Genomic DNA, 25499 nt, shown 5'->3' with positions numbered 1-25499 from the left:
TTTAGTCACTCAAACTCTCCTTCTCACCATGCATTAGGACGATATAGACACACGTCCTCTTCCAGGCAGTTTCGTAACATTTTATGTGGATTTGAAATTCTTAATTATTGCCCTGATGGTGGAAACGGGAATTTTCACTGCTCTAGCTCTTTTCTTAAAGCCATTTCACTAATTTGTGAAGCTCAATTATCTTTTGCTGCACATCAGAAATATATTCTTTGGTTTTTCTCATTGTGATGGATGATTAAGGGAATTTGGGCTTTGTTTTCCCTCCTATTTATATTTCTGTGAAAACATGGCTCAAAATTGTGAATATGAATGGGAATATATTTCAGAGATATTTTACTCATAAGAATTTCTAGGGGTGCCAATAATTGTGTCCAATGTGTATTTGAGAAAAACTTTTATTTCATAATGATATTTCCCCCCATTTTAAATTCTTATCCAATGAAAGGTTAGATTTTTTTAAAATAAAAGATAAAAAGGATTAACAATGCAGATTAATTTACACAGCCTTCTTTGATCATATTTACCAAGGGTGCCAATATTTTTGACCATGACTGTATGTTAGTTTCCACACTTATGGAAGATAAAGCTCATAGAATTAGAACAAGTACTAAAACTATATAGTTAAAGGAATAGTTCACCCAAAAATAAAAATTACCCCATGACTTACTCGCCCTCAAGCCATCCTAGGTGTATATGACTTTCTTCTTATAGACGAATACAATCAGAGTTATATTAAAAAATGTCCTGGCTCTTCCAAGCTTTATAATGGCAGTGAATGGGTGTTGAGATTCAGTAGTCCAATAGAAGTCCAATAATGTGCATTCATCTATCATAAAAAAGTGCTCCACATGGCTCTGGGGTTTAATAAGACCTGATGCGAATTGATGCATGTGTAAGAAAAGTACCCATATTTATGGATATCCATATGTATCCATATTTACAGATACGCCACTCCATCGTGAACGCGTGTACGACAGTTAGCGGAAGCTAGAGATTACGGTTGATAAAGTTTTAAATATGTATATCATAATTAAATATAAATATGTAGATTACAATTTTGAGCAAAAATAATTTTTAGCAGTTTAACTATTATACAGCATGACGAAAATGTGATGATGATTTCATTGACTGAAACTAGACTAATATGCTTAGACAATTAGTCAACTAAAACTTGAGTAAAAACAGGGCAAGGTTGGCTAAATATAATAATATCAAAAATGTACATTTGACACAGGACTAAAGGCCCGTTCACACCTAGCATGATAACTTTAAAGATAACGATACAGATATAGTTCTAAAAATCTTTCTCAATATTAAAGAATAGCAGAGTCCACACCACAGCTATAACGAAAAAGGCACAGGGAAACGATATTGCTGGAATCACTTTCAGAACGATTTATTTTCCCCCAGCTGATGAATGATACAAACATAGACAGCCAATCAGAATCCATCCTGCTGTAGCTAGCTCAAGAATTTAAAGTAGCAGACAAGTGTGCGCTTAGAATGAACAGACGATAATGTTCGCCGGTGTGGACGCTAATATCATTATCTTTATTGTTATCGTGCTTGGTGTGAACAGGCCTTAAGTCTAAGACTATTTCAAAAGACTAAAGCCCCGTTCACACCAAGAACAATAACTTTAAAGATAACTATAAAGATATTAGCGTCCACCTCAGCAAACAATATCGTCTGTAAGCGCACGTTCGTCTTGAAATTCTCGAGCTTATTATAGCAGGTGATTCTGGCAGTCAATGTTTTTATCGTTCATCAGCTGGAAAAAATCGTTTTGTAAGTGATTCCAATGATATAGTTTATCGGTGCCTTTTTTGTTATAGCTGTGGTGTGGACTCTGCTATTTTTTAATATTGAGAACGATTTTTAGAACCATATCTTAATCATTATCTTTATAGTTATCGTGCTAGGTGTGAAGGGGCCTAAAGACTAAATTTGAAAATGGCTTGCAAAATTAACACTACTGGTGTGAACAGGCCTGAAAGGCACATGTGTAGTCTTGTTTTACATGAACAATTTCAGACAAAACCGCCCCTAAGTGGCACATAAAAACTAAATGAACAGACTGGTTGATACTGTTATCTGAATGTCTAAGCGGGCAGTTCTTGGCCAGAACACACTGTGGACTAGACTTTTTGGAGCTCAGCCAAAGATCTGGCTTTGTGAGACCACTTGGACCCAGTAAATGTGTCCCGCTTTCTTTAGTGTTTTCTGACAAACACCATGTTCCTTCTACTTGCTCTTCTTTTCTATCAATCTTCTTTTAATTGTTTGAATCATTTTGACCAGCTCCCATTGACACCACAGACCTCCTGGTTCTCATTCTGCATGCTGGTAATCAGATGTATTTTGGTTGATACTGACCACTCTAGAAGCATTCTAAAGCAGGTTTAGGAGAGTCCTTTCTGCTCATACACAGGTAGGCAATGGAAAAGACACAGAGAATAAGTGTGTTTTCCCAGTTCCACCCTGTGTTTTTCCCAATATTTCCATAGGATCTGAAGATACTATTTATGCACATCCCAGGGTTCTGACTGCACCAAATCTGCTTGCTTCCTTTGCAGGATTGACGCTTATATTCTCTGTGCTCAGGATTTTTTTCTTATGGTTCCCATAAGAGGATAGCTTTGCTGGCTGTCTTTCCTGACAATAACCCTGTATACTTGGATAAAGTTGGACTTCCATAGAGATCCATCTTCCATAGAAACCATCTGCGATCAGTTTTTGGGAATTGTTAATGTTTACATTGTTAATTCTGCTAGCCATCATGTGGTCCAGTTAGGAGCAATATGTATTTGAATGTGTGCCCATTTTGCCAAAGTCATTTCATGATGTGTTTGTGCTCGTGTATGTGGGTTTATTTCATGTTTGTGAGGATCCAGTAGTCGTGATCTGCTGTTCATTCATCTCCCATGACCGTGCCTCCCGCACATAGACACACGCGAGTGCCTGAGTCGTACGAGGGGAAACGGACCGTTAGCTACTTCGATATCACCGCAAGCTCATAGACATGAGGCCTGAGGGACTCTGAGTACAAATAAACACCCATAGCTCATCCGCCTCTGCATGTAATGTGGCTAATTGGTATAATGGATTAGTTTAGTAAACTAAATTGGCGAAAAGCATTTTATGGACTTTAATAATGACCCTCCCGTCCCTCTTGCTGCTAGAGAACATTGTGTCTCAATTAATAATGTTGTTTTCATGTAAATAGGTAGTTGGCACTACATCAGTCAGTTACCTTAATACAGATAATGATTGTACCCTTCTGCATGTGTTTGTGTGAGTGTGATTGTGTGCATGTGCATGCCGATCTCTCCCTTGCTCCTTCTTATCCTGAACCTTTCTTAACCGAATGTATGTTGTGTTTTCCTGCACAGCCCCAGACAAACAGCACCAAAAACAGCATAGTCACCAGTCCCAAGGGAAACCTCCCCTCTCCTGCACTGGTATTTACCTCTAATCCTTTTATTTTCTTCCACTCCATCCTTTTTCCCTTCTGTGCGTGACTGTACTTGCAATCTGTTTTCTTTTTAGGTGTTTTGCCAACTTTTTATTGCATATGAGTGCAAACCTTGTGAAAAAAAAGTGCAATTAAAAGGAAATAATATAAACATTATGTATGTTATAATGCAAACGTGAAATGCAAAGATCTGGTGTTTAGAGCAAAGAAAAAAATTGATGAACTTTATATAGATACAGTGGCCTCTAAGTATATTTGTGTACTGTAGCTGCCCTAAAATGTATGAAGTTCAATGAGAAGTTATCAAACCAATGGCATTTGATATTAAGGACTAACTTTCATGCAGCCATTTTCACTTTACTTTACTTTACTTCGCATTACATTTAACCAACTGGTCTCAGGGTGATTTTAGTGTTTGTAAGAAGTTCTCTATTTCTCAAGTTCTCAAAGGTGTCTTAAAAGAGTAGCCACATGTACAGTTCATCATATCAATGATGAACATGTTCCACTATGGTTTGAGAACCACAAAGTAGCCATATGGATTCATTTTTAACAGTATGTCAATTTGAAACCTAACAAAAAGTGCTTTTGATATCTTTTCTGAAACACAGGACACTTGGTTTGATGGTTAGTTACCTAATGCAATTCCATTCTTGCATTTTTAAGTGTGTCTAACTGACCAGATACTTTTGGGGCCGTTATATTCAGTGAGCAATGTTCAGGGCGTCTGCAGCATCATCATTAAGATCTGGATTGGTTTGGGGATAGAAACTCCTCCTGGAGCTCTTAGAATCAGCCCTTAAACTGTTTTTACAGTTTCCTGGCTGCAGTGCTGAGAAGAGGCTGTTTGGATCACTGAGATCCTTAATGGTGTTCCTCGCTTAAATCCACTGGGTCTAGTATACTGTAGTTGTCAATTGAGTTGAATGTTTACAGCCCTGAGCAGTGCAGGTGTGTTGTTATTGTATGTGTGTGTTCACATCTCGGAAAGTTTGATAAACAGCATTTATTTATAATAGATTTTCTAAATGTCATTTTTGATTAATGCGATCAATGTTTTTTAAATAATCTTACTGTCAAATATATGTGTGTGTGTATAAATATGTACTAATTATTTTATTCTTGTGAGATCTGTGAATTCTCTAGGAATTGTGCCTGCTGTTTTCAGACATTATGAATACACTGTTTATTTCATTTGCAAGCATCTCTTATATAGAACTCTGTTGTATGCATTGCAAATTGCACCATGTGAAAGAAAGTGTTTGTTCTGAGAAGGAAAATATTAGTTAACTTTAAAGGCATGGTACTATTCCAAAGTAGGTAGTTTCGAACAAGGTTTTGTAAATGACCCAGTCTTAAAGTGGCACAACTGTTTTTTGAATTAAGTCTTATGCTTTACGTCTCTGTCCATGGACCCAGTTAAGCTGTTTATTCAACTGTTTATTCAGTTGCTCTCTGACATTCTGATATTTTACTATACGCTCTAGTCACACATTTATGGGGTTGTTTATTTGATTGCATAATGCCAGTTTGACTTTCAGTGTCTGCTTTGATCCGCTGGATGATGATGGTTGCTTATTGCTTGGAGTTGGCAGGGAATTTAATAAATGTCATTATGCCAGGGTGGTGGGTACATGGGTGATGTGATTGTTTAATGTTTAATAACATGCTTGAGGGATATAGATGGATAGTCTATGTTCTGAGGGGAGTTATGCAGATTTCTGTGGTCTGTAAAAGCTCCATGAAGAGGTTTTAGAGTGAACTCCAGTCCAAGCATCAAGGAAGGAAGCTCCTAATGGAAACATGACATGCGTTTCAACACATACAGCTATTGCAACATGTGGCCCAGTACATCAGAATATTTTAGGATCTCTCATAGTTGCCCTTTAATGCTGCCACTGTGGAGTTTGTATGCTGCTCGTGTTTGTGTGTGTGTGTACACGGTGCGTTTTATGGTGCAGATATAGTTACTCAACTTTGAAGAGAAGTGAGGAGGTGTTTATGGTCAGTAAAGACTCTAGCCTTAGTGCTTTGTTTCATGGCTTCCCTTCCAGCTTTACTATTAACTGTAAGGTTGTAGGACTTGTTGATATTTTTATTTTGTACCTTTATTTGATATATATCTCAATTATGTATTTATGTTATTGTATTTAAAATTTGATTTGCCTTCTCTTTTTTTATTACCAATAAGAGGAACCATTATTTTAACCAAACAGCCAAGGATACTTAAAATATTGTATGTAGAAACTAAAAAAAAAAAAAAAAACTTTATGCATGGTAGTATACAACAATATTTATCCACTTTCATTTTTTGCATTTTGAATATTTTACTAAATTGTTTTAATATTTGTAAAAATGATCATTTAACAATGACAAAATGAAGTATTGAGTTTGAAGAGGACAGTTTGAACTATCAATGCTGACACTGTTTTAATTTGAGCCAGTATTAAAACATCTTTTGTAATGCATATGTCGTAAGACAATATATGTATATGTATGACAATAAAGAATTTTAAAAAATATTTTTAAAGGTAGTCCAATAGTTCATCCAAAAATGAAAATTCTGTCATTATTTATTCACCCTCAAGTTTTTCTAAATCTGTATGAACATGTTTCTTCTGTTGAACACAAGACAAGGTATTTTCTGTTGATGACAGCCATTGACTTCCTTTTTTTTTTTTTTTTTTTTCATACAATGGAAGTCAGTGGCTACCATCAACTGTTTGGTTACCAACATTCAACCAAAATAACTTCTTTTGTGTTCAACAGAATAAAGAAATGCATACAGGTTTGGAACAATGTGAGGATGAATAAATAATTGTATAAATAATACAATTTTTGGCTGAACTATCCCTTTAAAAATTAATTTTTTGCCAGTATTTCCAGCTTCTTATAGATTCTGAGTAACCTTAGTATGTGACTGCTGCTTGTTGCACGGGACAACGGTTGTCATGGCGACGAATACCCCATAATGATGGGGAGCGCAGGCTGCTGATTGGCCAGTGAGGGAATGTTACTTCCTGCAAGAGAGAAGTGGGCATTACAGATTTATGCGCTCTGATGTGCGTCTAGCTAGCAGGTTTCCGGGGTTGACACGTACGCAAAGGAGACGGCATAAAATAAATATGTTTGTTTAGCAGCTGCGATAGCGTCTGCCGAAATCACGCTATTTCACTTTCAGCGATACGTTGCTTTGCGGACGTAGTCGGTGGTTTTGGAATATTAGAGCCTAGCGTGCAATCATTTGTTTTATGAAGCTCTGCGCTGTTGAACCTCTGGTGGTTTTTGTGCATGTTTTGTTTGTTCATTTTTACTGGGTTGGCAATCACAAACACCCATCCACCCACACGCTCTCTCTCTCTCTCTTGTTCTTTTTTTCTCCTCATGTTTTTCCACCCCCTCCTCCCCTGTTGCTCTGTAGGAGGCACAGACCACTGTCATCCATAATGCAGTGGATGGGATTAAGGTACCCCACCACCACTCTTCTTCTTTCCTTCCCACCATCCGTCCTCTGTTTGATCTGCATCTCCACAATGCATTTCTGCTGATGTGACTACAAACTATGACATCATGCATGTTGGCTGCATGTGTGACCCTTTTGACGTTTATTTATTTATTTATTTATTTTTCATTTAGCTGACGCTTTTATCCAAAGCGACTTACAATTGCTATATATGTCAGAGGTCGCACGCCTCTGGAGCAACTAGGGGTTAAGTGTCTTGCTCAGGGACACATTGGTGTCTCACAGTGGATTCGAACCCGGGTCTCTCACACCAAAGGCATGTGTCTTATCCACTGCGCCATCACCACTCCAGTTTAATGTGTACTTGCACTCGTGCTCTTTGAAACCGGTTCAATAACTCATTACTATTAACAAATTGTGCCTAAACATAACCATCAAACAAGTATTCTAATGAAACGCATGTCGTGTTGAAGAATCGAGGCACCTTTCTGATTGTTTGGAGATAAGTTGTAATAGTGATGTTTATGAATGATTTTGATGATGGGAAATGACTCTTGACACATCAGATGTTTGCAGTATGAGGCTGAAGAGCAACAGTTGGAAATCTGTGTCATGATAAGAATATTAAACCTGCTGTCTCGGGTCTCTCTGCTTCTGACTGTGTGACAGAGAGACCTCGTGTGGTGGTCGTTGAAAGTGCCACTTGCGAAAACAAGCTCCCTCGACATTAAAAAATGATTTCTGACGAAGTCTATATTTTTTTAAATTGCATTTTGTACTTCTAGTGGAAGAGGAATTACACAATTCAACTTTAAAAATAAAACATAGAATATAAATTAAATGGAATACATTTAAATGTAGATATATCTTTGAAAAATAATTTTAAAATCTTACAAATGTCTAGAGTTGCATTGTTGTTATTATATTTGAATTAATTTATATTTTTAAACTGAGTTGTCTGTAAATTTACTAGGGATTGTGCCTGCTGATTACAGTACATAATTTTATATGCAAGCAACTTTCCAATAAAACAAAACTGAAAAGTGGCTCATTTGTGCTGAGAAGAGTAACAATGACTTCATTGAAATACTTGAATTTATAGGCACAGAACCATGAATTTAACTATTTGTCAGTACAATGAAAATGTAAATGTTAAAGATTCGTGCATGTGTTTCGAAAGCAAAGAAAATGTTTTGCTGCTGTATATTGAATTTGTCCCGTTACTGAAGAAAGATTTTGCAGAGGCAAAGTGGATGCAGGAGCAAACAGGGCCACAATGTCACGCATCACACATCGATTCTCCCAGGGGGCAGAGTAGTGAAGTGTAGATCTGGTCCGAGTTGTTCTGCCAGCAGTTGCTGTTCTGTGTGAATTCTGAATTGGGCTTGAGATTAATAGCCCCTTGAAAATGAGCTATTAGACCCTTGAGTGGGAAACTGTCCATTTCGCCACATTTGACACTTTGTTTGTACAGGTGTAACAAGGTCTGTAGCGCAGCGTAGATGATGTAATGAGAGAACAAAAGCCTTTTCAGGAGCACCTAATAATATCGCCCCACATACTGATGGCCTATTTACAGCAGGAGCTGGTGTCCTTGGTGATCGCTACGGTTACACTGTGACAGGTGCATAGTCCCGTTTCTCAGGTGACCATGCCCTCCTCCTCCTCCTCAAGAGGAAGTGCTGCGGTGTATAAATACAGCTACAAGGTGTTGTTGCAGACCCTTCAACTTTGACTGCTTTCTCAAAACGGTGTGGCTAATTTAAAAATCCAAAATAATTGTTAACTTTATTTTAGTAAGAATTTCATTGCAATGATTTTGCATCAGGACTTAAATTAGGCTTTAAATTAGACCTCAAGTGGTGACCCAACACCGCACCAAAATGATCTTACAGGTGGACATAGTAATTTTTTTGAAAGTTTTATATACAGTGTGTGTGTATATATATAAGGGTTATTATATCAAACTAAAACCAAAACCATAAAAAAATTAAATGAACTTTTTTTTTTAGCCCTTAAACTTCAATTAGTATAACTTGATCTACTGAAATAACAAAAAAAAGTTTTTATAAAAAAAAAACTACATAGATATATTTTTAAATAGCTTTATTTTTATTTCAGTGTTTAGTAAAGTTAGCTGCAATGACAACATTTCCGATTTTTGTATGTTTGTTTATTCAATTAGTAAAATGGCTGCTTAGTAAGACCCATCAAATCACTTCTAAGAAATTGAACATGAATTCACATGATGCAAAATAAATGTGCATCCAATATGCACCAAAGAAGACTGCTGCAGGCCAAGAATATGTTGTTTTATATTACTCTCCATGCTGAAAGTAATATAGAGTTACTCTACCATGCTGACCCTGGAAGCGTTTACAGTATTCTTGTACTCCTCTCAGATTTCAGCACAGGATATTGTGAAATTAGGAAAGAGTATTGAGTTCAAAACGTTCATTCCTGGTGGAGGTGTGGCCTGTGTTTAATATCATTATGTATGTGAGTGGGATTATAACAAACATAACAAGCCTCTTCTAACAGTCGTGCTGACATGGCCATGCATCATTGAACGGTTAATAGTGCGTGTGATTCCCCAGAGTTCTGCTGTTTACATGTTCATTTATGGTGTGTGTGTGTGTATGACAATGAGAGAGAGGACTTTGGCACTAGCTGGTATAATTCTTTCAGAAAATTGTTAATATATTGTCTTACTAATTGGCGCTCTGTGTCTGAATATCACAGGAGTCGTCGGACAGCAGTAATGCCACAGTGGAGGACGAGGAAATGAAAGGTAAGACTCAACTATCAGCTTTTGTGTGGAACAACACACACCGCAGCTTCTTCAGACAGGCTGCAAAAATCGAATAGTTGTCTCAATTATATCTGAATAGCAAAGATAATATAATACTGTATGTTGTTTGAAATTCAATTAAAATCAGATTTTTGTTCAGTACAGTCAGGCTATCATCTTTCTACAGTGACGTCTTTTCACATTGGGCTGATTCGAAAGGGATTGTTCACCCAAAAATGGAAATTCTATATTAAATAATTCAAATGAATAGTTATTTACTCATCTTTGTGTTGTTCCATTACTGCATGATTTACTTTCTTCTCCAAAACACACAAAAAAAGAGATTTTAAAGGATGTTTTAACCATTCAGTGAAGGTCAGTGGGATCCAAAACAACACTGAACCCCATCGACTGACCAAAAAAATTCTTCAAAATATTCTTGTGGATCTTCTTTTGTGTTTTCAGAAGAAGTAAAATACATTATATTTTTGGCAAGACACAAGGGCGAGCAAATGAAAGAGTCTTAAATGAAAGAGTACTATCACTTTAAGTGTTTTATGGCAGGCAATATATACTAGATGAGAGATGTTGACTACACTTAAGTTCATATTTGAAAAACAAATCAGATTTACACTACCATTTAAAAGTTTAGAATCTTTTTTTTGGGGGGGGGGGGGGGGGGGGGGAGAATTGTTTTTTTTTTCAGCAATGATGAATTAAGAATCAAAAGTGACAGTAATAACATTTGCAGTATTTCAGAAGCCTTCTATTTCAAATGAATGCTGTTCTTTTAAACTTTATATTAATTGAAGAAAAAAAAAAAAAAAACGGAAAAAAGTATGGTCAAAAATATTAAGCAGCCAATGTTTTCAATGTTGATGATAAGATTTTTTTTTAATTGAACAGAAATTATTAGAATGTGATCATGTGACACTGAAGACTGCTAAATATTCAACTTTTCCATTATAAGAATAAATTACATTTTGAAATGTATTCAGAAAGAAAAGAGTTCTTTTTAAATTGTAATAACATTTCATAGTGGTTTACCTGTATTTTTGATCAAATAAATGCAGCCTTGGAGAGCATTAGAGAATTCTTAAATAAAATTTAAAAAAAAAACATACCAACCTCAAACTTTTTAAATGGTAGTGTATGCAGAGTATAAACAAGTCTAAACATTTTATATTCACGTCATGATCCATTAATACTAAACTGAGGAATTTAGTGAAAAGTTTTACTCTGGGCTCAAAACTCTGTTCTGGGTTGGTTTCACTCCTACTTTAAGCGTCTGTGTCAGCTCTCTCTGCCCCAGAACAAGGCAAGGGCACCTTGTGCTATAATTAAGCTCAGTGAGAAACAGAGACCCTGGCTATTTCAGAGCATGTGTGCGAGTGTGCATACGAGCAGAAAACTTGCCGCCAAATTTCTGGGCAGACCGTGCATGACAGGAGCGTGATGTCTTGTTTTTGCGATCACACAAAAGAGACGGTGAGAAGGGTGTGTGTGTTACTTCTAGGTGGTGTTGGGAAATATCTGGCTGCAATAATTGAGTGATGAATTATGGCACAGCTGTGAGAAGTTAGCTTTGTAACATCATCAATGTTAGCTTTACTGTAAAGCACTTGAATAGAGGCAGGACTGTAAATGAGTATTTTCAAGCGCTGCATGTGATTTTGATTTCTGCAACCTGCTAGCAGGATTTTTATGGTCCTGCTTGGTTTGAATAGTCCAGTATTTATTTGATTTAGTAAAAAATTCTATGTTGTTGTGTTTTATTGTGTTGTGTATGAAGGTAAAATAATGCCATAAAGATTTGCATGCGCAGGGTAAGATTTGTGAAAGTGTACATAAGACTGTAAGGGTAAATTAAATTTGCATGCGCAAGAGAAACTTTGTAAAGGTGTAAATCGCGTTTAAGAATGGAAGTCATAAGAATGCAGATCATATTTATTTTGTGTTTGCATGAAGCTGCAGTTTCACAATACATGAATTTATACTTACGAGTAACAGCAAAATGCTGCAAATCGTTTTTTCTTGCGCTTGAAACGATTTACACCTTTACAAAGTTTCTCTTGCGCATGCAAATTTAATTTACCCTTACAGTCTTATGTACACTTTCACAAATCTTACCCTGCGCATGCAAATCTTTATGGCATTATTTTACCTTCATAATTGTTTCATTATATTTACTGTACTGTTTGATTAAGTTTTGGATGTCATCTTTTGCTCAGTCTTTGTTTTGCTTCATTCCTGTTGATAGTAATACAAGCAGATTCATGCGCTGCAGAAAATAGCTGGTAGAACTTCCGAAATAAAACATTTAGAGATGTTTATGCTCATAACTAATGAAAAACAAATCTGCCAGTGGAACAAGACAAAAAAATAGTTATATTCTAGATGGTGCTGTCAAACAATTAATCACGATTAATCGCATCCAAAATAAGTTTTTGTTTGCATAATATATGTGTGTGTACTTATTTATTATGTATATATAAATACACACACATACAGTGTATATATATTTTGAAAATATTTACATGTATATACATTTATATATTTATATTATTATATTATATATTAATATATTTAATACATATACATAACATATTTTTCTTACATATATACATGCATGTTTGTATTTATTTATATATATATATATACATAATAAATATACACAGTACACACTCATATATTATGTAAACAAAAACTTTTATTTTGGATGCGATTAATCGTTTGACAGCACTAATTCTAGATAGATTCTCTGAAAGCAAGTCTTTATAATGTGTCCAGTTTTGCTTCTCATATACTTTGTCTTGTTTTAAAGGAGTACTTCATCCGCAAATGAAAATTTCTGATTCTCAAGTGTCTTGTAACCAAACTTCATGAAGTCAGACCTACTCTACTGGCATAGAATTTTCGGTTTTGGGAGACATATTCCATTTAAGGATCTTTCATTTAAAAATAAAATTTTTGGATTTCATGTAATTCGTCGGGCTTGTATACTGCAGTAACACTTAGCTGGAACCACCACACTTCACATGAAGGCATCTCGCTCCTCCGGCCTTTTCTAGGCTTGAGAAAGGCTGCAAAAATGCTGTTGACATCAGTATGCTTTCTGTGTCCCATCTCTCTCTGTGCGATGTTGGGGGGCGTATCACAGGAAAGCTTGTAGATAACAGTTCAGTTCAGTCAAATCCCAGCACCCAGCCTGACTCCGCCCACACACCTCCAGGCCCCTCCCCCGCTCTCTTTAGTAAGTGCCCTCTGACTGCCATGACCTCATCCACCTTCCCATAATCCCCTTTTGCATGTGAGTGTGATTCAGATCAGCATTAAAATTCGTAAAGTTGTGCCATTAAACGAGAGGCATTAATGAAGATTGTGGTCGTAATTTGTGTTCTCATTAGTAAATGGATATCTTAATGTTTTTAATCAAATCTAATCTTGCTGTTTTCTGTGTTCTAAATGTTTAACCATTTTCCGGTGGTTTTTCTGGATTTATTTAGATGGATAATTCAACAAAATCATTTGCTTACCTTCCTTTCATGTTCTTCCAAGCGTGTATGAGTTTCTTTTCCTCTAAGGGGGGGGTGTTTACACAGACATTTTCAACTTAAAAATGGAAAACAACTTTTTTTTTTTTTTTGGCCATTCAGTTTTTGATGACAAAATTGTTATAGTCTTGAATATCATTATCAAATTTTTGATATAATGGGCATGCGTATTACGTGTTTAAATAGTGTTCCTTTAAAAAGTAATATTGCAACTACTGGCCTGGCATGCATAATACAACACAAGTCGTTTTTGTGGATCCAGGAATTGTTTTTGACAAAGTTGTCGTCTGTACAAAAAAAAAAAAAGCGCATAAAAAGCTTTTCTGTTTTAAGCTTATCGTTGTTGTATAAATATACCCTGTAAAAGAAATTAGGTATTATTTATTTAAATATATATATATATATATATATATATATATATATATATATATATATATATATATATATTTAAATAAATATGAGTTTCTTCGGAACGCAAATTAGGAAATTTTTGATGAAATCTGAGAGTTTTCTGATCCTGCATAGACAGCAACACAACTGACACGTTCAAGACCCAGAAAGGTAGTAAGGACATCTTTAAAATAGTCCACGTGACATCAGTGGTTGAACCATAATTCTATGAAGGTACGAGAATACTTTTTTGTGTCTAAAGAGAATAAAAATAATGACTATTCAACCATTTCTGTCAAGCTCCACTGCTGCATTCACGAGAGTACTATGACGTTGCTATCTATGCAGGGTTGGAAAGCTCTCGGATTTCAAAAATATTTTAATTTGTGTTCCGAAGATGAAAGAAGGTCTTACGGGTTTGGAACGACATGAGGGTGAGTAATTAATGGCAGAATTTAAATTGTGAACTAACCCTTTAACTTTTGAACAGTAGTGTATATTTTATTTATTTATTAAACACCATATTTACTTACTTACTTTTGTCATTTAGCAGACACTTTTGTCCAAAGCGACTTACAAATAAGAAAAAGTAAAACTAAAAGTTACAACTCTATAAATACTATATACCCACATATTTAAGAAAATAAAGAAATTAAATAAAATTGACACATGCATATAACAACATTTCAATAATAAATATATAAATGAATAAACTAAAATAAAAAGCGATACTTCTATCCCAGAGAAATCTTCTATCCTTCTATCTATACAAGTCCATTTGCTATGTTCTTATGATAGCTTTGTGTAAAAGGGCTGAAATTATTTACTAATAAATCTTACTTTTACTCAGATACCCAAAAATCATTGAATTTTATACAATGATGTAATTCCCATTTTTGAATGAACTGTTCCTTTAATGCCACTGCTATTGCTCCTTTTCTAAGCTTAAACTCCACTCTGTTATTTCTGTCCTGCCCTGTCTGGGCCCACAGCTGCCACTAAGTTCACTGATCTATTGGGTGTGGTACGTCGGGGCTCGGTGCCCACATCTGATGGTGAGGGGGGAAGCACTATCACTCCAACTGTTGTTTCTGCCCCCTCCACTCTCCAAACCCCCAGTATTCCCACACAGAGTAAGTCCCTGGTGGACCAGTATGCAGAGTGGTCATTCCGGAGAAGTTGCTGAGTCCATGTTTATTACAAACTTGTCACTTACTGCATATTTGATTCGCCACGTTTTCTTTTAGCAGCTAGTTGTTTATGTCTTTTTTTTCTGTCATTTGCCTTTCGTTAATTATGCATCCAGTGTCACGTTTGACTGATCTAGTGAGCAGTGTGCGCAGACCTACGGCCCCTCATACAGACAGTGAGCCATCAGCAGCCAGCAGACCCCTTACTGCCTCAGTATCTGCCCCAACACACCCCTCCCCTTCCCCTGCCCAACCGTCCTCCAGCCCCCTGCCGTCAGCACATTGTAAGTATGTGGTGTCAGTGTCTGTGCTGGCATTACTGGCACAGCAGCATGAGTTTTTGATTTCTTGGGAGTGTAAAAAGGCAGCGGTGATGCTACTGGGCTAACATGCATACAGTGTGGATTTCTCGGGTGATTTAATCACATTGCTGTGTACACTTGGGAGTAGCATGTGGCGTGTCTCAAATGCATCATCTATGACCACTTTTGTACTATGAAGGGGGAGTGTGTCACAAGTGTTATTGCAGGCTTTTACAGCACACACATACACACACACAATTATATCCACCATAGTTGAGGACTTTGTTAAAATACAGAGAATTATTTCATTGTGTTGCCTGTAGAGATTTAGTTGTAATTTAACCTACAGTTATTTCAGCTGTGGTATTTGAGTCCTTTGACTAACAGAGTTGGAAAGGAAATGCTGTTTGTCAGAGCATGTACGGTAGAGTAGGTGGCTGAAATCTGTTTGGGTGGATGTTCAGACAACCTGTTTTTGTTTTTTGTCTTGTTTAACAGTAGAAATGAGTCTGCTGAATAAAATAGTATACCTGTGGAATGTTTTGCGGTGTTTTAAAGGAAATGACTTTGTTTACCCATAATGCTCCTCCTGCGCATACTAGCAGAAGATAAGTTGGCTCCTGTTAACACTTGACTTCCTCTTTCTACAGCACGCAAACAGGAGATCATCAAAATCACTGAGCAGCTTATTGAGGCCATCAACAATGGCGACTTTGAAGCCTATGCGTAAGTCACTTGTGTATTTTTAACTTTATTTGCCCACAGTTGACCGTAAACGAGATGGCACTGAAACAATGGCTTTAATTCTTTCCAGTAAAATCTGCGACCCTGGACTCACCTGCTTTGAACCTGAGGCCTTGGGAAACCTGGTGGAGGGGATGGACTTCCACAGATTTTACTTTGAGAACTGTAAGTTGAGTTGGATTACTCTTCACATCTATCCTGTCGGTCATGACGTCTGTTTATTAAACTGTGGCCACTTCTCACTCTGTCATAGTGCTGTCTAAGAACAGTAAGCCCATCCACACCACCATCCTCAACCCTCACGTGCACCTGATTGGAGAGGAGGCCGCCTGCATCGCCTACATCCGCCTCACGCAATATGTGGATGGGCAGGGCCGGCCAAGCAGCAGCCAATCGGAAGAGACGAGGGTGTGGCATCGTCGGGACTCCAAATGGCAGAATGTCCATTTCCACTGTTCGGGAGCTCCAGCCGCCCCTCTACAGTGAAGGTACATCCTTGTGTAGACGGATATAATGTTATTCAATGCTAGAGTCTTTAACAAATGCTCCTTGTGTCTTAACCAAATTTTCAAAGTTTGTGGTCAGATGTTCTTTTGAACTTAATGAAATTCATCTAAGAATCCTGAACAAAATGTACCACGGTTTTCACAAAAATATTAAACAGCTGTTTTTGTTTTTCTTTTGTGATTAATAATAAGAACACCAAATCAGCATATTAGAATGATTTCTGAAGGATCGTGGAGTAATTCCGCTTTTCCATCATTGGAATAAGTTACTACATAAATTAATTTTTTTTTAATAGAAAACAGCTATTTAAAATAGTAATATTATTTCACAGTATTACTGTTATTACTGTATTTTTGATCAAGTTAATGCAGTGTTGGTAAGCCGTTCCAAGCTTCTGAATAGTAGTGTATATAGAGAGAGAGACTGGGGCTAGTTGTCTCCTACATTTAATACTCATTGACCTGCAGATCTGGTTTTTAACACTGATTTTTGAAATATGAAATGCTATCCATCATATCTTTTTTTATATTTAGCCATGTTTACTTTAAAAGTAAATTATAATGAGTTATAAAAATGTGTTAAATTTGCAAACAAAAAGTGAAGGACGTGACAGCTTGCCTCAAACTTACACTTAAATAAAAAACTTAATCTTCATTAATAGTTGCCTCGAAATATGATGATATCAGCTTTTTAGTTTGGAAGATAAGATATAATTCACCACTGTGAGAGAGAAACACACATTTTGGTCTTTTAGCCCTCGTGACAACAATTAGACTTTCTGAAGTTGTAAATAAAACATTGTTGGAGTATGTCTTTCTACTTCAAAATTTTCCATTTTATTCAGTATTTATTTGTAATTGAAAAGCCTTGGTCTGCTCATTGCACATTCTTGAACAAATGTTGTTGTTGTTGTTGTTATTGTACAAAGTGACGAGACACAGCTAGCAATCTTTTCTTTCCTCAGGTTGAGCTCATTGTAGCCACATCTAACAAGAGTGCCCAGCCAGAAATGGAGAGTGCAAGAGTGAAAGAGAGAGAGTGAGGGAGCGGGGAAGTTGGAGAGAGGGAGGAAGAAAAGCAAGCCCAGTGATGGGTGGCTGTGAGTCTGCAACGCCTGACCCTCCCACACTGAGCCCGGCCCCCTTGCCTGTCAATCACCTCACCTGCCAATCACTTTTGTGCATCGTCTTTTGTCTTGCCTTCAACTTTGCCCCCTCCCTCGCTCCCTCCCAGACACCGTCCCTGCATCTTTATACCCGTGCAGAGACTCCCTTTGTTGTGCACATGTGCTGTGTGGAGTTGGACAGTCTTTGATTAGTACGGATAATAAGGCCTCAGCGAGTCGTCTGTGAAATGCCATGCTTTCCGTCGCACCTTCCCAGTGTGAATAATGTTACACTGATTCGCCGTCCTCACTTACAGTGTGTAGATTTTCAATAATGTTGTTATTATTATTATTATTATGATTAATATTGTTCTTACTGTTGTTATTAGTATTAAATACAAAGGCAATTGTACGTGTCACTTACACAATTCACGTTCTGGATGCCAATGATTTTTAATTTATGCCTTTTCCTTTCCGAACATTTTTGGAGAGCATGAATTTTTCTGTATATCTAAAGCGACCTGGGTGATATGGAGAAATTATGGCTGCCGTTTATGTACAGGCTTCTCAATGTGATTCACGTCCAAACGACGCATCTGTCCATGTGTTTAAACGTTAGTGGACAAATGTTGGTATGTGTGACTGTTTTGGGGCAGATTCGACCAGAGCCTGATCAAGAACGATGTGATGTTCGGGGTCTTCCAGCTTTAATTGTTATTTCTCGCATCATTAGTGCAGATTTGGAATAACCCAGTTGGTGAACTTTGCATTGGATGTATAACTCCTTGTTCTGGAAAGCCATAATCGTGCTTTATATGTAACCTGTGACACCAGTTGCAACGTTAGTATTAGATATTAATGTTGCACTTTTTTGGATTTTTTTTTTCCATTACTTCTTCAGCTGAGCCAGCGGTGTTAGGAAAGCACCCATTCAGTTGGACTGACTGAAACAAACTAAAAGCCATACCTCAGCTGAACATACAGTAGGCATACCAGATGACCTCCTAATTCATGCGTTTTCTCAGACTATGGAAAGATGTGGACATCCAATGGCATTAGTGGAATTCGAAAAAACAATTATTGTATCTCTAAGCTAGTCATAGTGGAGGTTTAAAATCATCGGAGGCCACTAAAAAGCAGCTGATTGGAGGAACTTGCAAAATTCTTTTAAAAAGAGATTTCGGTGGTTTTTGACTTAAAGAGTTACAATTTTTGCTCTTTTGAATTTTTTTTGGCTCTTATATTTTCACAACATATGGTATTGAGTTGTCACTAGTACTCACTCTATTTTTGAGAGATTATATATATTTTGTTTGTCGTCTGTGTGTGAGACTTTTAAAGAGAGTGAAAAATGTTACCCTGGATCCTTTTTAAAGTGTGTTTACCCTTTAGATGGGCAAAGTGCAAGGTGTGTGAAAACTTTTGAAGAATGAAGAGGTTTAAAATCGGCAGCAATAGTTTTATATTTCAGAAGTTAATGAGATGTAGTTTATGAAGTATACGTCACACCTGGTGCAACTTTATGCTGGTTTCAGTCTACTTTTGAAGGGTTGATAATTGTGGTGAACTGACATGTCAGTGTGACATCATCACCTGGTCATGTGACTTATTTTATTGACCTTATATATTAATTTTGTCCTCAGGTTGTATTTATTTATTTGATTATTTACGTGCTTCTTAAGTTGGTGTGCGTTGCACACTTTCATGTTTGAACACTAGCTTTGAGCTGCGTCATATCGATGATGACTACTGATCTTTTGTTGTTGTTATTTGAAAGAAATCGTCCGAAGCGCCTCTCATACAAATAAAAAGAGGCAATCTTTTAAAATCCAATCAAAATATTTCTCTCAAACAAAGCGACCCCGCGAGGCACGTGTTTGTGTGTTTGTGCTCCGGTGTTCTGCTTCTGTTCTGTGTTCAGTTGCGTCTCATTCTTGCAAGCTTTATCTCATTCAAAACTTCACCTGTGTTTATGAGTCATCAGAGTTCCACGCCTGTTCCCTAATAATAATAAAAAAAACAGCATGTAAAAAGTGTACTGTTCTCTGTGTGTTTAGAAATGAAAATAAACATGTTAACGAGTGAAAGTGCACATCACTATTAAAACAGGACACAGTATTGAAACTGCAGTTTACATGCATTTCAGCTGGAATTTCTTTGCATGACAGTCACTTGAACACTAGGTTTGGTGTTATTTAACTTTTTAATTTCATATTTTCTATTGAATGCTTGTTTACCTAAACCTTTCTCTTATCTGTTTTACCAGCTTTGTTAAGTGCATATATATAATATTTTTGTCCCAAAATGATGCTGACAATGGCAGTGTAAATGACGAAGACTATAGCTATGAAATGTCGATGATATTAAGATTATGGAAATGGTGATATTTCTACGGCATGCTTTTGTATTAAGCTCATTGTTGTCAATGCAGGGTGACTGATATTTATATTAACGACTATAAGATTACTCATTAGTATGAGACTGCTTGACTTCAGAGAAGCACTTGCAATATTAGCTAAATATGCATGGGTTTTTCTAAATTTCTAGAAATACTCTCGATCCAGAGTATTTCTACCTGCACCGACAGCACCATCCGTCTTTTAGCACAGGACTGTTTCCATTTCACTCATATCATTTCTCTGATTGGAAACAGTACCGGATAGTTTCTCTGAAGTTGAGTTTTCTCACAGTAGCCCGCTGTTAGTTTTGTTTTTCTGTATAAGATAATATTCTCTTTGATTTCTGATGATTCTTACTCTTGTTATTGCTCTGTTCTCAAACATGCTCTGTGTATACCCTGACTTAATCAAATGTGTTCAAAAGATATAAATAAACGAGATGATTTAAATATTGAAGAATTGTGTGCTTGTGCATTCAAAATTGACGAGCGATTATATTTTTAAAGTGTTCCACTTTTCTTTTTTTTAGCAGCCTTGGATTTTTTCTCATTCATTTTTCTATTGCCGAAGAGTTGGGAATTCTGCTGTTAAACAGTTATTTAAAAATGAATTCAAATAAAGCAGGCTGATGGCTATATACCATAAACCATCAGTTTAACATTAAAAAGCAATTCCCCTTAGTAGAAAATAAATGGGCTTTTTACTTCCTTAACCTGACTGGAGGGTCAAAACTGTCAGTTTAAAAGCAAGTTTAAAAACAGGCCTGTAGAAATTATGGAAATACGTCAAATCATAGAATTTTTTATTATACTTTGATCTTTTGTGTTGTGTTCGAGTAAAAGTCAACACGTCAGCGAGTATGTTGGTATAAGTCTATCCATTGAGTGTTTTGGAGGAGATGTTTGTACACTACTAACAGTGAACTGTAATGCATATGGGAATTGCTTTCTTAATCACTTTTTATCTTTATTTTTCATTAGCATTTAAAACGCATTTTAATGAAAAATTCTACCTTGATGGAAAATTAATACTGTTTTACTTTCTTTTTGTGAAAAATTTCACCTTTGACATGGAGTGATCAAATGTATGAATGCAAATGTAAATTGCTTTCAATAAAAGCATATGCCAAATGCATTAATGAAACCTTTTTAATTCTGCTAGATTTGTGCGCTTTCAGGCTTTGATTCGTTTGCATTTATAAATAACCACCCTCCATCTATTTGTTCAATTTGTGGTGACCTATTTACATTCTTCGCTAATTAAAGTGTTTTAATGAAAACATGGGCATTTCAATACTACATGTCAAAAACCACATCGATCATCATTAAATAAATTACACTAAAAAAACAGCACATACAACTTAAAACTCTAAACAGCGTCATAAAATCACATTCTTACACTGTAAAAAAAATTGTTTCAAAAAGTTGTTTCAACTTAAAATAATTTGTTACCCCGCTGACTTGAAATTTTAAGTTACTCAATGTTAATTTAAGGGACAACTGGAATATTTTAGTTGACTAAACTAAAAAGTCAGCAGGGTAACAAATTATTTTCTTGAAACAAATATATATATTTTTTACAGTGATTACAGCAGTTAGCTACAGCCCCCAAATTCGGCATTCAAGGAGTGCAGATATTTGCCAAAAACACAATTAAATATTTTATTTTTGTGAAACTTTGCTTGTTGAGTCTGCGTGCTGCTTGACGACACACAATATTTCATAAATAGGCTTCTATACTGTAAAAAGTGATAAGTTGACTTTCCTCAAAAAGTTGAGGAAACCCGTTGCCTTAAAATTATTACGTAATTAATAATAAAAAAAGTGTAAGTTAAGTGAATTGTCAAGTTCACTTAACTTTTTTTTTAATTATTATTATTTACTTAATTTTAAGGCAACGGGTTTCCTCAATTTTTTTAAGTTAAGTCAACTTATCACTTTTTACAGTGTACAAACCAAAAACTAACATGGCTTTCTATAAATAACATAAGAATTAGTCTGCTTATCAAACATGCAAACAAAAAGCACTGTATACTGTTATCAGGCCAGTTTAACTAGTCTCTCGCTGGCCTCCCAAAGTTTTTTTGCAACTCCAGAATCTCTAGCGAAGGCTCTAAGGTGAGCCGGCTGACAGTCAGTGAAATATCCTCCGTTGTGCTCGAGCACCTTGTCTGATACGGTGCAGTAGACCACCGTTTGCGCCCCAGCCTCACACGAAACAAAAAACATGAACATCACCACCTGCACCAGGATCCGGAACAAAACCGAGTAATGACAGGTCCAGTTACTCTGAACGTAACCTGAATGAGACAAAAGACACTCATCACTGCTCATGCTTAAGCAACCGCAGAGCAACCTTTTCCACTATTGTAAAAATGAGAAAGTCGGCCTATATTTTTTTATCTCACCAGGGTGAACGGCGTACGCGGTCACTCCTTTCCCCTCCAGCATGCGAGCGAGCTCCTGTGTGAAGTAAATGTTGGCCAGCTTACTGCGGCAGTAGGTGAAGAATGGAAACAGGTTGTAGTTGAGATCTTGGAAGTCCAGCTTCTGATACTTGTAGCTGGAGCAAGTGAGATTGATCACTCTGCTCGGTGAACTCTCTTTCAGCCGCGGGAGAAGAAGGTTGGTCAGTAAGAAGTGGCCAAGGTGGTTGACGCCAAAGCACATGGAGAAATCATCATCTGTCCAGTCGAGGACGCTGGGCATGCCTGAGGGGGAAAAAATATATATATTTGATGAAAATACAGTAAATCAGCAATATTGTGAAATATTAAAATTTAAGAGGTTTGTGAATGTAAGAAACATTTCTTCTTAACGTTCTTGCTTTTTAATTTTTGCTGTTTAATTTTTGTGGAAATCATGATACACCAGCATTCAAAAAGTTGGGATAAGTAAGATAAAAAAAAAAAGAATACTTTATTTCAACAAGGCACTTTAAATTGATAAAAAATAATAGCAAAGACATTTACAATATTGCAATATCTTATAATATACTCTATCATGTTTTTTTTTACTTGCTATACTGTTAGATGTGTTATTTATTTATTTAAATTATATCCAATTTTTTATTTATTTATTTTAATCACTTTTCAAGGACCCCCTAATAGCCTCTAGAGGCAGTGTTGGTAGTAAGGCATTACAAGTAACAAGTTTACGTAATCAGATTACTTTTTTCAAGTAACTAGTTAAGTAAAACATTACTTTAAATTTACAATTAAATATCTGAGTTACTTTTTCAAATAAAATTTTCAAATCCTTTTTTTCCCCCATTTATTCACTGACATCCCAGCACAGGTGACAAATAGTAACACAAAAGTAACAATGCATTACTTTCGATAAAAAGTAACAACGCAATTAGTTACTATTTTTTTTTATGGAGTAACACAATATTGTAATGCATTACTTTTAAAAGTACCGGTAACACTTTACTTAAAGCCTTTACATATAATGAATTATAAAGGTATTCATAATGGCCCGGTTTCACAGACAGGGTTTAGACTAAGCCAGGATTAGGCCATAGTTTAATTAGGACATTTAAGTAATTTTTATAAACATTCTTAGAAAAAAACATTCTGGGGTGCATCTTGAGACAAAACAAAGGCACTGATATATTTGATGATCAGTCAATGCAAGTTTATTTCAGTTGAAACAGCTCAGACTTATATTTTAGTCTAGGACTAGGCTTAAGCCTTTTCTGTGAAACCGGGGTAAAGTTTGCTGTAATGCATTAGCTCTTCATAAATAATTATAACCAAATTAAGTTAAAATGCATTACAATAATTGAAAGTGTGCTTGTCATGCGTTTTAACGCATAATACCTTCTAAAGGTGAAGCAATAAATATGATAAGTGTAATAATGTATTAGAACTGTGGTTACAAATAGTCATGAGATCATACATTGCATTATAAGGTGCATTACAAGCCATAATTCATGCATTAAATCTACTTTTATAATGCATTATATATAAAGGCTTTAAATAAAATGTTACCAAAGTAACCCCAACACTGCATCAAGGGTCCCCAGACCACAGTTTGAAAACCCCTGATTTAGATCACCAATTGCCACCCAGATATCAGTCCTCACCCGCATTATTGATCAGAATATCCAGCCGCTTCTCCTTTTGTAAGAAGGTTTTGCTGAACTCTCGTATTGACCTCATGTTGGCCAGGTCGACCTCCATACACAGCACATTCATATTGTGGCTCTTGGCTTTGATCTCTCGAACGGCTTTCCTGGCTTTCTCCTCATCCCTGCAGGCGATGATCACACGAGCTCCTCGCAAAGCCAGCAACACTGCCGTCTCCTTCCCAATCCCAGCGTTCCCACCTGAAACATACAAGTTGCCATGCCACATGACATGCACAAGAATAAAAGAGGGTCTTAAAAACAGAGGAGATACACTTCTCAAACATCTCATTTCACAATAGCAATGACTTTCCTATAAAGGTTACTCCAGAAAAACACAGACATTATTCTCATCATTCAACATGTGATTTCACTAGATGATGGTTTGGCTTTTAATAAACAAGGAAATATGTAATAACACAAATGAGAACAGACACAATCAATCTGAATTATTTGTATGACCTGTAGTCATAAACAAGGAAATATGTAATAACACAAATGAGAACAAACACAATCAATCTGAATTATTTGTAAGACCTGTAGTCATAAACAAGGAAATATGTAATAACACAAATGAGAACAGACACAATCAATCTGAATTATTTGTAAGACCTGTAGTCATAAACAAGGAAATATGTAATAACACAAATGAGAACAGACACAATCAATCTGAATTATTTGTAAGACCTGTAGTCATAAACAAGGAAATATGTAATAACACAAATGAGAACAGACACAATCAATCTGAATTATTTGTAAGACCTGTAGTCATAAACAAGGAAATATGTAATAACACAAATGAGAACAGACACAATCAATCTGAATTATTTGTAAGACCTGTAGTCATAAACAAGGAAATATGTAATAACACAAATGAGAACAGACACAATCAATCTGAATTATTTGTAAGACCTGTAGTCATAAACAAGGAAATATGTAATAACACAAATGAGAACAGACACAATCAATCTGAATTATTTGTAAGACCTGTAGTAGCATTCGAATCAGCAGATGTCAATCATGTAACTCTAAAGAGATGCTACTCTTAAATAGTCGGAGAAATGAAGCCAAAAGCACTCACTTACCAGTTATAAGAACCGTTTTTCCATCTAACCTCTTCACATCCATGCAATACCTTCTCCGTTTCAGCCATTTCAATATCAAAAAGCACAAAAGTGCGGAAAGTATAATGTATAACAGGTACATGTTCTGTTAGCTAAACCAGCATAAGACAAACTGACTTCTTGAATGCTAATGCAACATTGATTTAAACTATTCCCGCTTTTTAGCTCACAACTTTAGCCCATTCAGAGGGGGGAAAATGGCAATTAATTGTTCATTTGGATTCAAGGACTGCTGATTTTAAAAACGTATTGCAGCATCAGAGACAGATACTGTAGCCGTTAGCCGCTCATACACGTTAGATTACCGTACAGTCGCTC

General features: G+C 36.2%; 2 protein-coding genes across 6 annotated transcripts in view; one reads left to right on the top strand and one right to left on the bottom strand.

Annotated features, from left to right (window-relative positions):
• LOC306870265 (calcium/calmodulin-dependent protein kinase type II subunit beta-like) overlaps window positions 1-20383 on the top strand; it is a 69181-nt gene extending 48798 nt beyond the window's left edge. For 3 of the 4 annotated variants that reach the window (XM_079417428.1, XM_079417429.1, XM_079417431.1), the window contains 6 exons: window positions 3402-3470; window positions 9690-9738; window positions 15825-15900; window positions 15989-16083; window positions 16172-16406; window positions 17390-20383. In XM_079417428.1, coding sequence (XP_079273554.1) covers window positions 3402-3470; window positions 9690-9738; window positions 15825-15900; window positions 15989-16083; window positions 16172-16404 — 522 coding nt within the window. In that variant the 3' untranslated portion in view covers window positions 16405-16406; window positions 17390-20383. The remainder of the gene's footprint in view (window positions 1-3401; window positions 3471-9689; window positions 9739-15824; window positions 15901-15988; window positions 16084-16171; window positions 16407-17389) is intronic. The other variant, XM_079417430.1, reaches the window with a different exon arrangement.
• Window positions 20384-21568: 1185 nt separating this feature from the next.
• On the bottom strand, window positions 21569-25489 carry LOC306869889 (retinol dehydrogenase 11-like). 2 transcript variants are annotated; one of them, XR_013784216.1, is made up of 5 exons: window positions 25143-25489; window positions 24016-24258; window positions 22337-22639; window positions 21867-22228; window positions 21569-21719 (listed from the first exon to the last, which is right to left on the bottom strand). XR_013784216.1 is itself a non-coding variant. In XM_079416817.1 (4 exons), exons 1-4 carry the CDS (start codon window positions 25261-25263, stop codon window positions 21969-21971), a joined length of 927 nt encoding a protein of 308 aa, XP_079272943.1. In that variant the 5' UTR covers window positions 25264-25489; the 3' UTR covers window positions 21575-21968. The 2 variants fall into 2 exon arrangements, 1 of the variants encoding a protein (XP_079272943.1); XM_079416817.1 differs by having other exon boundaries at window positions 21575-22228.
• Window positions 25490-25499: the final 10 nt, after the last annotated feature.

This window comes from Barbus barbus (assembly GCF_936440315.1).
Source record: "Barbus barbus genome assembly, chromosome: 5".
Taxonomy (NCBI): Eukaryota; Metazoa; Chordata; class Actinopteri; order Cypriniformes; family Cyprinidae; genus Barbus; species Barbus barbus.
Note: the sequence above shows the minus strand (reverse complement) of the source record. Positions and strands in the feature narration are given on the sequence as shown.

Bases quoted from the DNA above. Each gene is read 5' to 3' on its own strand.
- LOC306869889 (XM_079416817.1), bottom strand. From the start codon at position 25,263: ATGTACCTGTTATACATTATACTTTCCGCACTTTTGTGCTTTTTGATA. The intron at 24,259-25,142 runs GTAAGTGAGTGC...TGTATGTTTCAG, and splicing joins AAAAACGGTTCTTATAACTG to GTGGGAACGCTGGGATTGGG. The intron at 22,640-24,015 runs GTGAGGACTGAT...TTTCCCCCTCAG, and splicing joins TATTCTGATCAATAATGCGG to GCATGCCCAGCGTCCTCGAC.